Source organism: Tachyglossus aculeatus, chromosome 20 (genome assembly GCF_015852505.1).
Source record: "Tachyglossus aculeatus isolate mTacAcu1 chromosome 20, mTacAcu1.pri, whole genome shotgun sequence".
In the NCBI taxonomy this organism is placed as follows: Eukaryota; Metazoa; Chordata; class Mammalia; order Monotremata; family Tachyglossidae; genus Tachyglossus; species Tachyglossus aculeatus.
Window position 1 is genome coordinate 2,913,726 of NC_052085.1, and position 12,960 is coordinate 2,926,685.

The window sequence follows — 12,960 nt, forward strand, 5'->3', positions numbered from 1 at the left end:
ATGGAGTAAACAAGACGGGGAGAGCGAGGGCGTGAGGGGCGGGGGGTGGGGGGTGGGATTTCGAAAGCAACGGCCTGGTCGCCCTCGAGGTGGCCATTGAGGTGGCCACGGGGGTGGCCTCCGGCCCGGGCCCGTGAGGGCGGTGGGGGCGGCCCCGCCCGCCCGCCCGCCTGGGCCTCATCCGGTCTGGTTGGTGGCCCGCAGCCCCCTCCCTTCGTCTATGGTGGCGGTTCCTCAGGCTGCGGCGCTGCCATGAACAGCGGCGCCGGCGGCGGCCTCCCGCCCCCCGTCTCCCCGTCCTCGGCCCCCGGCCCCTCGGCCGCCCTGAAGCTCAAGTTCTGCCGCTACTACGCCAAGGACAAGACCTGCTTCTACGGGGAGGACTGTCAGTTCCTGCACGAAGACCCCGCCGCCGCCGCCGCCGCCGCCGGGCCGGGCCTCGGCAAGGCGGAGCTGGACGGGCTCCGGATGACCGGTGAGGCCGGGCGAGGCTCGGCCGTGACGAGGGGGGTCTGGGGGTTCCCCCCCACCCCCCCCGCCCCGAGCCCCAAATTCCCAACCTCGGGTTGGGAGGGATGCACGGTTTGTTGGCAAGGCCAGGGGGTGAGGGAGGGACGTGGGGGTTGCCCCCCGTGCTCCAAACTCCCAGCCTCGGGTTGGGAGGGATGCACATTTTGTTGGCAAGGCTAGGGGGTGAGGGAGGGACGTGGGGATTGCCCCCCCCCCGTGCTCCAAACTCTCAGGTTTGGGTCGGAAGGGATGCAAGGTTTGCAGGCAGGTAAGGCTGGGGGGTGAGGAAGGGGCCTGGGGATTCCCCCCCGTGCCCCAAATTCCCAGGCTTGGGTCGGAAGGGATGCAGGGTTTGCAGGCAGGCTAAGGCTGGGGGGTGAGGAAGGGGCCTGGGGTTGCCCCCCGTGCCCCAAACTCCCAGCCTCGGGTTGGGAGGGATGCACAGTTTGTTGGCAAGGCTTGGGGGTGAGGGAGGGACGTGGGGATTGCCCCCCCCGTGCTCCAAACTCTCAGGTTTGGGTCGGAAGGGATGCAAGGTTTGCAGGCAGGTAAGGCTGGGGGGTGAGGAAGGGGCCTGGAGATTCCCCCCCGTGCCCCAAATTCCCAGGCTTGGGTCGCAAGAGATGCAGGGTTTGCAGGCAGGCAAGGCTAGGGGGTGAGGAAGGGGCCCAGGGATTGCCCCCCGTGCCCCAAACTCCCAGCCTCGGGTTGGGAGGGATGCACAGTTTGTTGGCAAGGCCAGGGGGTGAGGGAGGGACGTGGGGATTGCCCCCCGTGCCACAAACTCCCAGCCTTGGGTCGCATGGGATGCAGGGTTTGCAGGCAGGCTAAGGCTGGGGGGTGAGGAAGGGGCCTGGAGATTCCCCCCCGTGCCCCAAATTCCCAGGCTTGGGTCGCAAGAGATGCAGGGTTTGCAGGCAGGCAAGGCTAGGGGGTGAGGAAGGGGCCCGGGATTGCCCCCCGTGCCCCAAACTCCCAGCCTCGGGTTGGGAGGGATGCACAGTTTGTTGGCAAGGCCAGGGGGTGAGGGAGGGACGTGGGGATTGCCCCCCGTGCCACAAACTCCCAGCCTTGGGTCGCATGGGATGCAGGGTTTGCAGGCAGGCTAAGGCTGGGGGGTGAGGAAGGGGCCTGGAGATTCCCCCCCGTGCCCCAAATTCCCAGGCTTGGGTCGCAAGAGATGCAGGGTTTGCAGGCAGGCAAGGCTAGGGGGTGAGGAAGGGGCCCAGGGATTGCCCCCCGTGCCCCAAACTCCCAGCCTCGGGTTGGGAGGGTTGCACAGTTTGTTGGCAAGGTTAGGGGGTGAGGGAGGGACGTGGGGATTGCCCCCCGTGCCACAAACTCCCAGCCTTGGGTCGCATGGGATGCAGGGTTTGCAGGCAGGCTAAGGCTGGGGGGTGAGGAAGGGGCCTGGAGATTCCCCCCCGTGCCCCAAATTCCCAGGCTTGGGTCGCAAGAGATGCAGGGTTTGCAGGCAGGCAAGGCTAGGGGGTGAGGAAGGGGCCCAGGGATTGCCCCCCGTGCCCCAAACTCCCAGCCTCGGGTTGGGAGGGTTGCACAGTTTGTTGGCAAGGTTAGGGGGTGAGGGAGGGACGTGGGGGTTGCCCCCCGTGCTCCAAACTCCCAGGCTTGGGTCGGAAGGGATGCACAGTTTGCAGGCAGGCGAGGCTGGGGGGTGAGGAAGGGGCCTGAGGATTGCCCCCCGTGCTCCAAACTCCCAGCCTTGGGTCGGAAGGGATGCAGGGTTTGCAGGCAGGCTAAGGCTGTGGGGTGAGGAAGGGGCCTGGGGTTGCCCCCCGTGCCCCAAACTCCCAGCCTCGGGTTGGGAGGGATGCACAGTTTGTTGGCAAGGCTTGGGGGTGAGGGAGGGACGTGGGGATTGCCCCCCGTGCCACAAACTCCCAGCCTTGGGTCGCATGGGATGCAGGGTTTGCAGGCAGGCAAAGGCTGGGGGGTGAGGAAGGGGCCTGGGGATTCCCCCCCGTGCCCCAAATTCCCAGGCTTGGGTCGGAAGGGATGCAGGGTTTGCAGGCAGGCTAAGGCTGGGGGGTGAGGAAGGGGCCTGGGGTTGCCCCCCGTGCCCCAAACTCCCAGCCTCGGGTTGGGAGGGATGCACAGTTTGTTGGCAAGGCTTGGGGGTGAGGGAGGGACGTGGGGGTTGCCCCCCGTGCTCCAAACTCCCAGCCTTGGGTTGGGAGGGATGCACAGTTTGTTGGCAAGGCTAGGAGGTGAGGGAGGGACGTGGGGGTTGCCCCCCGTGCCCCCAAATTCCCAACCTCGGGTTGGGAGGGATGCACAGTTTGTTGGCAAGGCTAGGGGGTGAGGGAGGGACGTGGGGGTTGCCCCCCGTGCTCCAAACTCCCAGGCTTGGGTCGGAAGGGATGCAGGGTTTGCAGGCAGGCGAGGCTGGGGGGTGAGGAAGGGGCCTGGGGATTTCCCCCCCCCCCGCCCCAAATTCCCAGGCTTGGGTCGGAAGGGATGCGGGGTTGGCAGGCAGGTAAGGCTGGGGGGTGAGGAAGGGGCCTGGGGATTCCCCGCCCCGTGCCCCAAACTCTCAGCCTGCGGACGGGAGGGATACAGGGTTTGCTGGCAAGGCTGGGGGCGGGTGGTGAGGAGGAGGTCTGGGGGTTGCCCCTCATGCCCCAAACCCCTAGCCTCGGGTCGGAAGAGATGCAGGGTTTGCAGGCAGGCAAGGCTCGGGGGTGAGGAAGGGGCCTGGGGATTTCCCCCCGTGCCCCAAACTCCCAGTCTCGGGTCGGGAGGGATGCACAGTTTGCTGGCAAGGCCGGGAGGGGTGAGGGAGGGACATGGGGATTGTCCCTCATGTCCCAAACCCCCAGCCCCAGGCCGGGAGGGATGCGGGGTTTGCAGATAGGCAAGGCTGGGGGTTGAGGAAGTGGCTTTGGGTTTGACCCCTGTGCCCCAAACTCCCAGGCAAGTAAGTTTGAGGGGTGAGGAAGGGGCCTGGGGATTCCCGCAACCCCAGGCCTTGAAGGATGTAGTGTTTGCAGGCCTGAGCGGCTGGGGGCGAGGAAAGGGCCTGGGGGTGGTCCTGGAAGAAGGGGGGCAAGGAGGAGGGGGCTGGGATTTTGGGGTGCCCTACCCCCTCCCGGATTGGGACGGTGGTGGGGGGGGGGGCAAGCCGGGCTTCCTAGCAGGTATGTGGGCGGCGGAGGCTTCTGGCACGTCAAAGAAGGCTTGGTTTCCTGTGTGAGGATGTGTTTGCACACGTGAGTGTATGTGTGTGTGCGTGGCGCTCCCCCCCCCCCCCAGCTTCACCTCTCATGTAACTGTCAGGTCAGTGGCGTCAGAGGGGTAAAAAGTACTTTTACTGGAATCCGTACAATAGGGGCACTTGTCCCTCCCACCCCCCTCCCTGGATGCACTTTTTCAGAGCCTTCAATATCTCTCATTCTGGGTCCAGGAGTTGTCTTCTGGCTTGGATGTTGTGCTGTTAGCTGTGCATCCAGGAGACACTGCAGTCGGAGGTAGCCTGCCTCTTCCCCCCCTGAAAACTGCCCCGAGGAAAGAGTTGTCATTCTGAGGGGGCTGCCGGCCTTTAAGTTTTGCATGTCATAAATCGGACATTGCCTATTCAAATATCACAGCTTCTTGGGGTGCTTAAGTTTCGTGTATGTGAACTTGCACGCTAGGGCAGCTGCCTTCTTGTAAAAGAACGCTGTATGCTTCAACATGCCCCGTCTCTTCTCTTCTGATAGCAAATACTATCTCCCGAGAGATTTATTAAAAACAAAAAGCAAAACTGGCAGGGTGTACATAATGAAGAGGGCTTGGTGGGAGGTGTTTTAAGAAGTTGGTGTTTTGTAACTCACAAGCTACAACTTGTTCTTCTTTTGCACAACTTCTCGTGAAGCTGGAATCTCCAAAATCTCAATTCTGTGGCCTTTGTTTATCTTTGGGAAGCAAATCTGCATCATCAAAATAAACTCTCAAGACTTGAACGGCAAATACAAACCAAAGACTGTCGAGTAGCATTGAACAAGGGCAGAACCACCCGGTGAAACCCATCAGTTTAGTTCTGTCGTCCGCGACAAACGACATGCACAACTTTAGGACATCATTTATACCAGTGTGACAGTTAAAACTTTGTGATGAGGCGAGTGACGATGGTGGGCATTATTGTCCACTTCAGGCTCAGCAGCTGCACATTGCTTGCACAAGAGCCAATTTTTATTCTCCGAAGCATTTTGAAATCTTACCTTATGTTCTCTAGGGTTTAGAAATTGTCGTGGAACATGTGGCAACTTACAGATGTAGTTTAGGTTTGTAAAACGAGCATAAATTGTTGCCATCTTTAAAAAGGGAAGCATGCTTGACTGTAGTGACTACAGGTCAGTAAAATTATTATGGCTACACAAGGAGATGCTAGAACAAATTACAAATCAATGTGCCACCACTTGGAAGAGTGAAAAGCGTGCTGTAGGTAATCCACGAGACTTTGGAAAAGCAAACTGTGCTAGACAAGTTTCTTTAATGTTTCTGGGGACAGATTGGGTAGCGGAGGGCAAGCAAGAGGAATAATCTATCCAGATCTTAGAGAGCCTTATGATTTGTATTTAGTAGTCTCATCAACAAGAAAAAGAAATGCCACTACCGGGTGACACATGCCCAGCTAGCCCAGAATTTTGTTTTCAATAGAGGCAGTGCAAGGCTTGAAAGAACAGTGTGATGGCTGCCCTCTTTGACATCCATCCTAATGGTTAGGCTTGTTTCACTTAAATCCCCTGACTTTCTCTAGACAATCTGTCAATGGTATTTATTGTGCAGAGTACTGTATTAAGCGCCTGGGCAGATACAGTACAACAGAGTTGGCAGACAAATTCTCTGTCCATTATGAGCTGAAGGTCTAGGAGGGGAGAGGGGCATTAATGTAAATAATCTAATAAATATTATCATCAGTTTGTCCAAAAACTACACCCAACTTGTCAGATACGTTTATCTGAATCTACTGATATTTTCGGCCTGCACACCTTTTTGTAGTTACAGATTCCATAGAGAATCAGTGGCATTTATTGAGTGCCCACTGGGTGCCAGGCAATGTAGTAAACGCTGGGGAGAGGGCATCAGTAGCAAGACAAGTCGCCTGCCCTCAAGGAGTTTAATAATAATAATAATAATAATAATAAAAATAATAATAAAAGAAGCAATCCTCACCTTTGGGGTAAAGTACTACTTTTTGTTTCCTTGGATCGTACCATCTCTAAGTTACAGTAAGTGCCTTGCTTCTTTTTCCCGGTGGTGAGGAGTATGGTGAATGTCCATCTGGTGTTTTCCACTAACCCTGTCCTTCTTTAACTCCATTCCCTGGCCTTCATCTTTCCCGGCCGAAGAGTACTCATGTTGGTCCAATCCCTCCATCACTTTGGCTGCCCTCCTTCATATGTTTCTCCAGCGCTCCTCTGGCCTCCCTAAGATGAAAGGACCAGAACTTTTTGGCATTGTGTAGGGGTGAACCCATTTGTATCTTTTTGGCCTTACCATCCCGTGCTGTTCCTGCCACTGCATTTACTTGCTCACCCAAGGGTAGCTGTCGGTGTGCCTGGTGGCAGGGAGTGTCAGCCTGTACTTGATCGCCTCCAGGCAGGGGTGGTGACCATCATTTTGGTAGTCCTTGGGTACGGGAACAATGCCCGGGATTTTATTTTGTTGGTTTAGCAAAAGGGGAAAAGGAAAAAAAAAAAAAAGATAGTTGCTTCTTAAGGATTTCCCCATGCATTTTTTTTTTTAACCTCAGTGGAGGGAGTTCTGTAGGGTAACCCCAAACAACTGAAATTCTATTAAAAAAATGAAACAAGGAAAGCTGTGGCTCTTTCTTCTTCCGCCTCCTCACCTTACTCTGCTGGGACAGTGCTGTTCAGGCAGCTTGTCCCCGGGAAAGGAAAGAGAATAAACCACTTCTCCTGGGCAGTGAGTTTTCAGGGATTCTTCGTCATTGGCTCAGAGTCAAATTGAGAGCTGTTTTGAATGACATCACATCACACAGCCTAGTGGTTAGAACACCAACCCTGGCTCTGCCACTCATCTGCTGTGTGACCTTGGGCAAGTCACTTGGCTTCACTTCAGGGTCCTGTAAAATGGGGATTAAGGCTGAGCCGCATGTGGGACAGGGGCTGTGTCCAACCCAATTACCCTGTTTTCATTCATTCATTCATTCAATCAATCATATTTATTGCACACTTACTGTGTGCAGAGCAATGTACTAAGCGCTTGGAAAGTACAGTTTGGTAACAAGTAGAGACAATTCCTACCCAACAACAGGCTCACAGTCTTTTATCTACCCCAGCACTTAGTGCAATGCTTGGCACATAGTGCTTAGCAAATGCCATCGTTATTATTATTAGGTCTGTTTCCTACCCCCAAGGAGTTCATGAGTTTAGAAGGGGAGATAGAAATCCCCTCCAGGGATTGGTCGAGACGATCTCCTCGCTACCTTTATTGACAGTTTGGACAAAGGATTTCCTAGTGTGTGCTCATCACGTTTGCACTGGCTACTGAAGTGGACAGGACTGCCAACCCTTTAAAGACGAGCAAAATCCAGAGTGATGGAGATAAATGGGAAGAAGTGTGTGGGTTTTTTTTTTTTTCCAAACGAAGATGATATTTTCGAGGAGGGGCAAGTGGAAAGCATGAAGTAAAGGGGTAAAAACAATCAACACGGTCCCCGAAGGAGAAATATTAGCTGGGCGTGGGAACAGCAGAAAAGTCTGGGGGTCGGAGTTGACCAGAAGCTGAGTGAGTCAGCAGGGTAGGGCTGTTATTAGAGGCCTATGAAAACAGGAGTGTTACCCGCAGGAGTCATCCAAGCCAGTCCTTTCCCTGGGATTTAACAATGTTTTTGGTCACCGCACTTTAAAAAGGATGTAGAGCAATTGGAGCGGGTTTAAAAAAGAGGCATTAAAGGGTTGGAAAGTAGATCCTGGAAGGAAAGAATGAAGAAACTGGAGATGGGTAGGATGACCTAATAAAAGTCTTCAGAAAAGGTAGGGTTTTTTTATGGAGAGGATGCTAATAATAATTATAATAACTATAATAATAGTACTTTACTATGTGCCAAGCATTGTTCTAAGCCCCTGGGGTAGATACGAGTCATTCAGGCCGGATGCAGTCCCTGTCCCACGTGGGGCTCATGATCTAAGCAGAAGGAAGTAGGATTGACTTCCCCTGTTACAGATGAGGTAACTGGGGCACAGTGAAATGAAACGACTTGCCCAAGGTCATACAGCAGACACATGGCCGATCTGGGATTAGAACCCAGGTCCTTGGACTCCCAGGCCTAAGCTCTTTCCACTAAAACCCGCTGCTTCTCTGCTGTTTAGTTGGTCTCCATAGCCCCAGAGGGCCGACATAGCAGGGGAGATTTCGGTTGGGCACAAAGAGGAACTTGACCCTCAGGTGATGAAACACTGAGATGGGCCACCAAAAGCGATTGTGGAATTTCTGTCCCCTGAGACCTCGGGAGCCAATAGACAGCTTTGGGGAATGCTTGTTAGAGAAGGTGATACTTTTGGAGGGTTTTGAAGGTGGGAAGGGTTGAGTCGGAAGATTTGAGCTGGGAGAGGGCGTTTCAGACAGGGAACAGCGTAAGCATTGGAGCCGGCGGAAAATGAGGGCAGGGTACAGTTAGGTGAGGTGGTGAAGAAAGTCCATCTATAAAATGGTGACAGCCATCATCAATCATCATCAATCGCATTTATTGAGCGCTTACTGTGTGCAGAGCACTGTACTAAGCGCTTGGGAAGTACAAGTTGGCAACATATAGAGACAGTCCCTACCCAACAGTGGGCCAGACAACTAAGCCCTTTATTTCCCCCATCCACCCTCCCCTCAGCATCCCCTCAGTTTCCAAGGGAAACTCACTTCAGCCCCGCAATACTTAAGTATTCTCATACACTCCAATTTCCCCTGCTCCTAATCTACTTTAATGTCTGTCTCCCCTCATAGACTGTATGCTCTGTACGGGCAGGGATTGGATCTAACAATTCTGTTGTACTTTCCCAAGCAGTTAGTACAGTGCTCTGCACATAAGTGCTCCCCCTTCTAGACTGTGAGCCCACTTTGGGTAGGGACCGTCTCTGTATGTTGCCACCTTGTACTTCCCAAGCACTTAGTACATTGCTCTGCACACAGTAAGCACTCAATAAACATGATTGAATGAATGAATGAAGTGCTCAATAAATACCATTGATTGGTGGAGAGCCTTGAAGCCAATGACAAAGAGTCTGCAACTGATCCAGAAGCTGATGTTTAGATGTTGGAGGCTTTCGAGTGGAGAGATGTGTGCTGAGTGATGTTTCAGAGAGATGATCAGGGTTACCACACTGGAGAAAATGAGGAGGTCTAATGGTTGTCTAATAATAATAATGTTGGTATTTGTTAAGTGCTTACTATGTGCCAAGCACTGTTCTAAGCGTTGGGGTAGATACAAGGTAATCCGGTTGTCCCACATGGGGCTCACAGTCTTAATCCCCATTTTACAGGTGAGGTAACTGAGGCACAGAGAAACAAGTGACTTGCCCAAGGTCACTCAGCAGACAAGTGGTGGAGCCGGGATTAGAACCCCCGTCCTCCGGCTCCCAAGCTCGTGCTTTTTCCACTAAACCATGCTGCTTGTCTAATGGGGCGATCTGAGGAGGGTCTGAACCAGGGTGACGGATGTTTGGGTGGAGAGAAAGAGTGACTGAATTAGTCGTGGGACCCTAACCGAGAAGATGGGGGATGGCAGTCCCCCCAGGTGAGGGCCAGGAATGAACAAATGAAAATAAACCCCCCTTCAAAAAAAGCCCCCGATATTTCTGGGGGTCTTTGGCTAGTAGAGTTCTGAAGCTTATGCCCTTGTGCTTTCTCTAATGGAACCTGTTCTTGTGTTTGCTTGTCTCCCCATTTAGACTGTAAATTCGTCAAGGTCCAGGAGCCTTGCCTCTTTGGCTTTAGTTAATTTCTTCAGCCCTTAATTCCATGCCGTACCCAAAGAAGATGCTCAACTGATGGCGTTGGAGTCAATTAATATCGTTGGCTGCTGAGCAAAAATCAGGGAACACGAAATTTGTGACTCAGTTTTCTCCATACAATGAAAAACCCACATCATGCTCTTCTTAGATCAGGGATGGGAAATTGGATGGGCCAACTCTCTCCACAAAAGGGTGGATCGGAAGTCAAACCATGGAAAATCAATTGGCCCGGTCCTAAGAAATTTTTAATAAAAATGAATATAAGTGGAAGACAGTGAGTTTCACTCTGCCACTTCGGTCAGATAAAATGAGAAGGGAAAGACAGAAACACTAACTGTGTATCTATTCACCGGCCCTCCCAAAATAAATCCCTGGGCCAGCTGGAAACAACCCATGTTTGCTTTTTCAATCTTATTAGTAATTGTTTACCTTGTGGGTTAACTAGGGCAAAATGGAAGTGCTGGAAATTCATGGTCTTTTTAAGTTCTAAAGCTTTGCTTTTAATTTAGTTACCTAAAACAATGCTAAACCTCTTCCCAACGACCAGATGAACTCATCTGTTCAAAGTCTGAATCTTCATATAGGCTTTTGGGAATTTTTTTTTAAAGTTTGGTTCCTTTTGAAGAATTCATGACATTGAGGAGGCTGTTCTAAACCAGATTTGCTGTATGCATACCAAGCATCTTTATATACTGAGATTGATTAGAAAAGAATTCTCAGAGAAGGTGCCTTAAAATACACGCACGTCAGTATTTTATTCATTAACAAGGGGACAGTTAATTTGTTTTTTTTTCTATAAAAGTTTGATTCTGTAATTTTGTATTGGTAATCTTTGAATTAGCCATGAATGTCCATGGATTTCCTTCTGCAGGAGATAGCTGAAGTTTCTTGATCCTATTCCTTAGATGTCTCTGTAAGCTCATTATGGGCAGGGAATGTGTCTACTAATTTCTCTTGTACTCTCCCAAACTTTTAGGACAGTGCTCTGCACACAGTAAGCGGTCAGAAAATACTGTTGATTGATAAGCTGCTTGTACAGGACACTAAAATGTGTACAAAGTAGTATTTCAGTGCTGGATAATCGCAATGCATCAAGACCAAACCGTCTCGAATTGCAGGTTATTCACGTCTAGGTGTAGGTAGGAATAATGCTGCCCATCATTCTTCTAGACTGTGAGCCCACTGTTGGGTAGGGACCATCTCTATATGTTGCCAACTTGTACTTCCCAAGTGCTTAGTACAGTGCTCTGCACACAGTAAGCGCTCAATAAATACGATTGAATGAATGAATGAATGAAGTGCCTCACGATCACCTATTGCAGTCTTGGGGAAGAAGAAGCAAGCTGTCAGTAAGTAAAAACATAAAACTGAAACTAAATTTCCCTCTTCCAGTTCCCGGAGTAGACGGAGGTGCGTTAGCCGATAGCGGTCTCACCGATTCATACTTCAGCACCAGCTTTATTGGAGTCAATGGATTTGGAAGTCCTGCAGAAGCCAAGTATCCCATGATGCAGGTAACATAATGCATGTTTGGTCCACCTGCCAAATCTTATTGATTACCCCCTGACTGAAGCATGAGAAAGTGGTAACCAATGAAATAATAATATTGATGATGGTATTTAAGTGCTTGCTCTGTGATCTAAGTGCTGGGGTAGGTAATCAGGGTGGACATAGTCTTCATCCCCATTTTACAAATGAGGTAACTGAGGCACAGAGGAGTGAAGTGACTTGACCAAGGTCACACAGCAGACACGTGACAGAGCTGGGATTAGAACCCAAGTCCTTCTGACTCTCAGCCCCGTGTTCTATCCACTAGGCCATATTGCAAAGTGAGACATCTCCCGTGTTTTCTTGGGTTTTCTTTTATTTCTACCCACCAGTGTAATAATATGAGTTACCCTATGTTTGTCTTGAGGATTGTGTAAATCTCAATTGTTCCATATTTGGAAGGGTGGGTGAGTTTAAGACCAAAAGGTCAGGTGGTCAAAAGGGTTTCTAACTAGCCTAAGATGGTTAGTTGCTTAGTTGTAAACCATTACCCTATAGAGAGAAAATAGAGAGAAAAGTCAAGTTTAATGTTTATACTACTTGTAATTCAGCAAAACTTGATCTCCCCCAGCCCCCAACCTTGAAGAATATACAGGTTGAACAGTGCAAAGCATTCAGTTGAGAGGCAGCATGGTTGAGAGGACTCCGGTTCTAATTCTGGCTATGCCACTGACCTGCTGGGTGACCTTGAGCAAGTCACTTAACTTCTTGGTGGCCTCAGTTTCTTTATCTCTACAATGGGGATAAAAACCTGCTTTCACTTGTTCTTCGATTCTGAACCCTGATCTGGTGATCACCATGTAGCATAGGGCTGTGATGCAGAGAAAGGCCTTAAATGCCATTAAACCCCCCCAGAAAACTCAGTATGTGTAGGATATAGTCATTAAAGTCAAGGATGTTGTTGGAATCTGGTGTGTATTAAGGCTTTTACGTTAGTTAATTGAACTGTTTCCCTCTGGTGCTCTCAGTACTTTGTGGAGCTCTGCTGAATTAGTGTGTTTACCTAATGTTATCTTAAATGTGAGAAGCAGTATGGCCTAGTGGAAGGAACACAGACCTGGGAATCAAAGGCCCTGGATTCTATTGCTGGTCCCGCCGCTTGTCTGTTGTGTGGCCTTGTGCAAGTCACTTCGCTTCTCTGTGCCTCAGTTACCTCAGCTGTAAAATAGGGATTAAGAATGTGAGCCCCATGTGGGACATGGACTATGACCATGTAATTACCACAGAACTTAGTATAGTGCCTGGCGCATAGTAAGCGCTTATTAAATTCCCTTTTTATTTATTTTAAAAAAAAGGAAGAATTTTAAGAGGTGGTGTGCTGCATGTGTTCAGGGAGCAGCTGTTGCAGAAGAGTAACCTTTGCTTTTTAAAACGCACTGTCCTTTCCAACATCAGTATGAACAGCCATGCCATGCTCATTGACAGTCTCAGGCTTGTCTTGTAACCTAGCATATTCTGTGATGCAGTTGTCACAAAAATGCTGATTTCATGTCTTCTGCTTCTAAAGGTAGAAGATTGATTTCAGAGTTGAAGTAAGGCTTCTCATTATTATTATTATTAGTAATAGTAGTAATACAAATTGTGGTCTTAAGTGCTTGCCATGTGTCAAGGACTGTAGTAAGTCCAGGGTAGAGATACAAGATCATCATTTTGGACACAGTCCCTGTCTCACATGGGACTCACAATCTAAACGGGAAAATAAGTGTTGAACCCTACTTTAATAGATGAGAAAACTGAGGCATAGTTAAATGACTTGCCCAAGGTCATACAGTCAGGCAGGTAGTAGAGCCAGGTTTAGAATCCAAATCCTTTTACTCCCAGGCTCATGCTCTTTCTGGGAGGCTACAGTGCCTCTCCTTCCACCTAAATTTAATTTATGGAAACCCAGTTGGGAAATATCCTGATTTTAAAGGAAGAAAACTGGCAACCCTAG

The 12,960-nt window shown here is 50.5% G+C and overlaps 1 protein-coding gene across 6 annotated transcripts in view; it reads left to right on the plus strand.

Annotated features, from left to right (window-relative positions):
* The first annotated feature begins 213 nt into the window (after positions 1–213).
* Positions 214–12,960, plus strand: part of PAN3 (poly(A) specific ribonuclease subunit PAN3) — a 78,282-nt gene continuing 65,535 nt past the window's right edge. For 5 of the 6 annotated variants that reach the window (XR_005455210.1, XM_038761828.1, XM_038761829.1 and 2 more), the window contains exons 1-2: positions 214–475; positions 10,872–10,993. Coding sequence is in view for 4 of the 6 variants with exons in the window: in XM_038761828.1 (XP_038617756.1) it covers positions 253–475; positions 10,872–10,993 (345 nt within the window). In the remaining 2 variants the exon portion in view is untranslated. The remainder of the gene's footprint in view (positions 476–10,871; positions 10,994–12,960) is intronic. The other variant, XR_005455209.1, reaches the window with a different exon arrangement.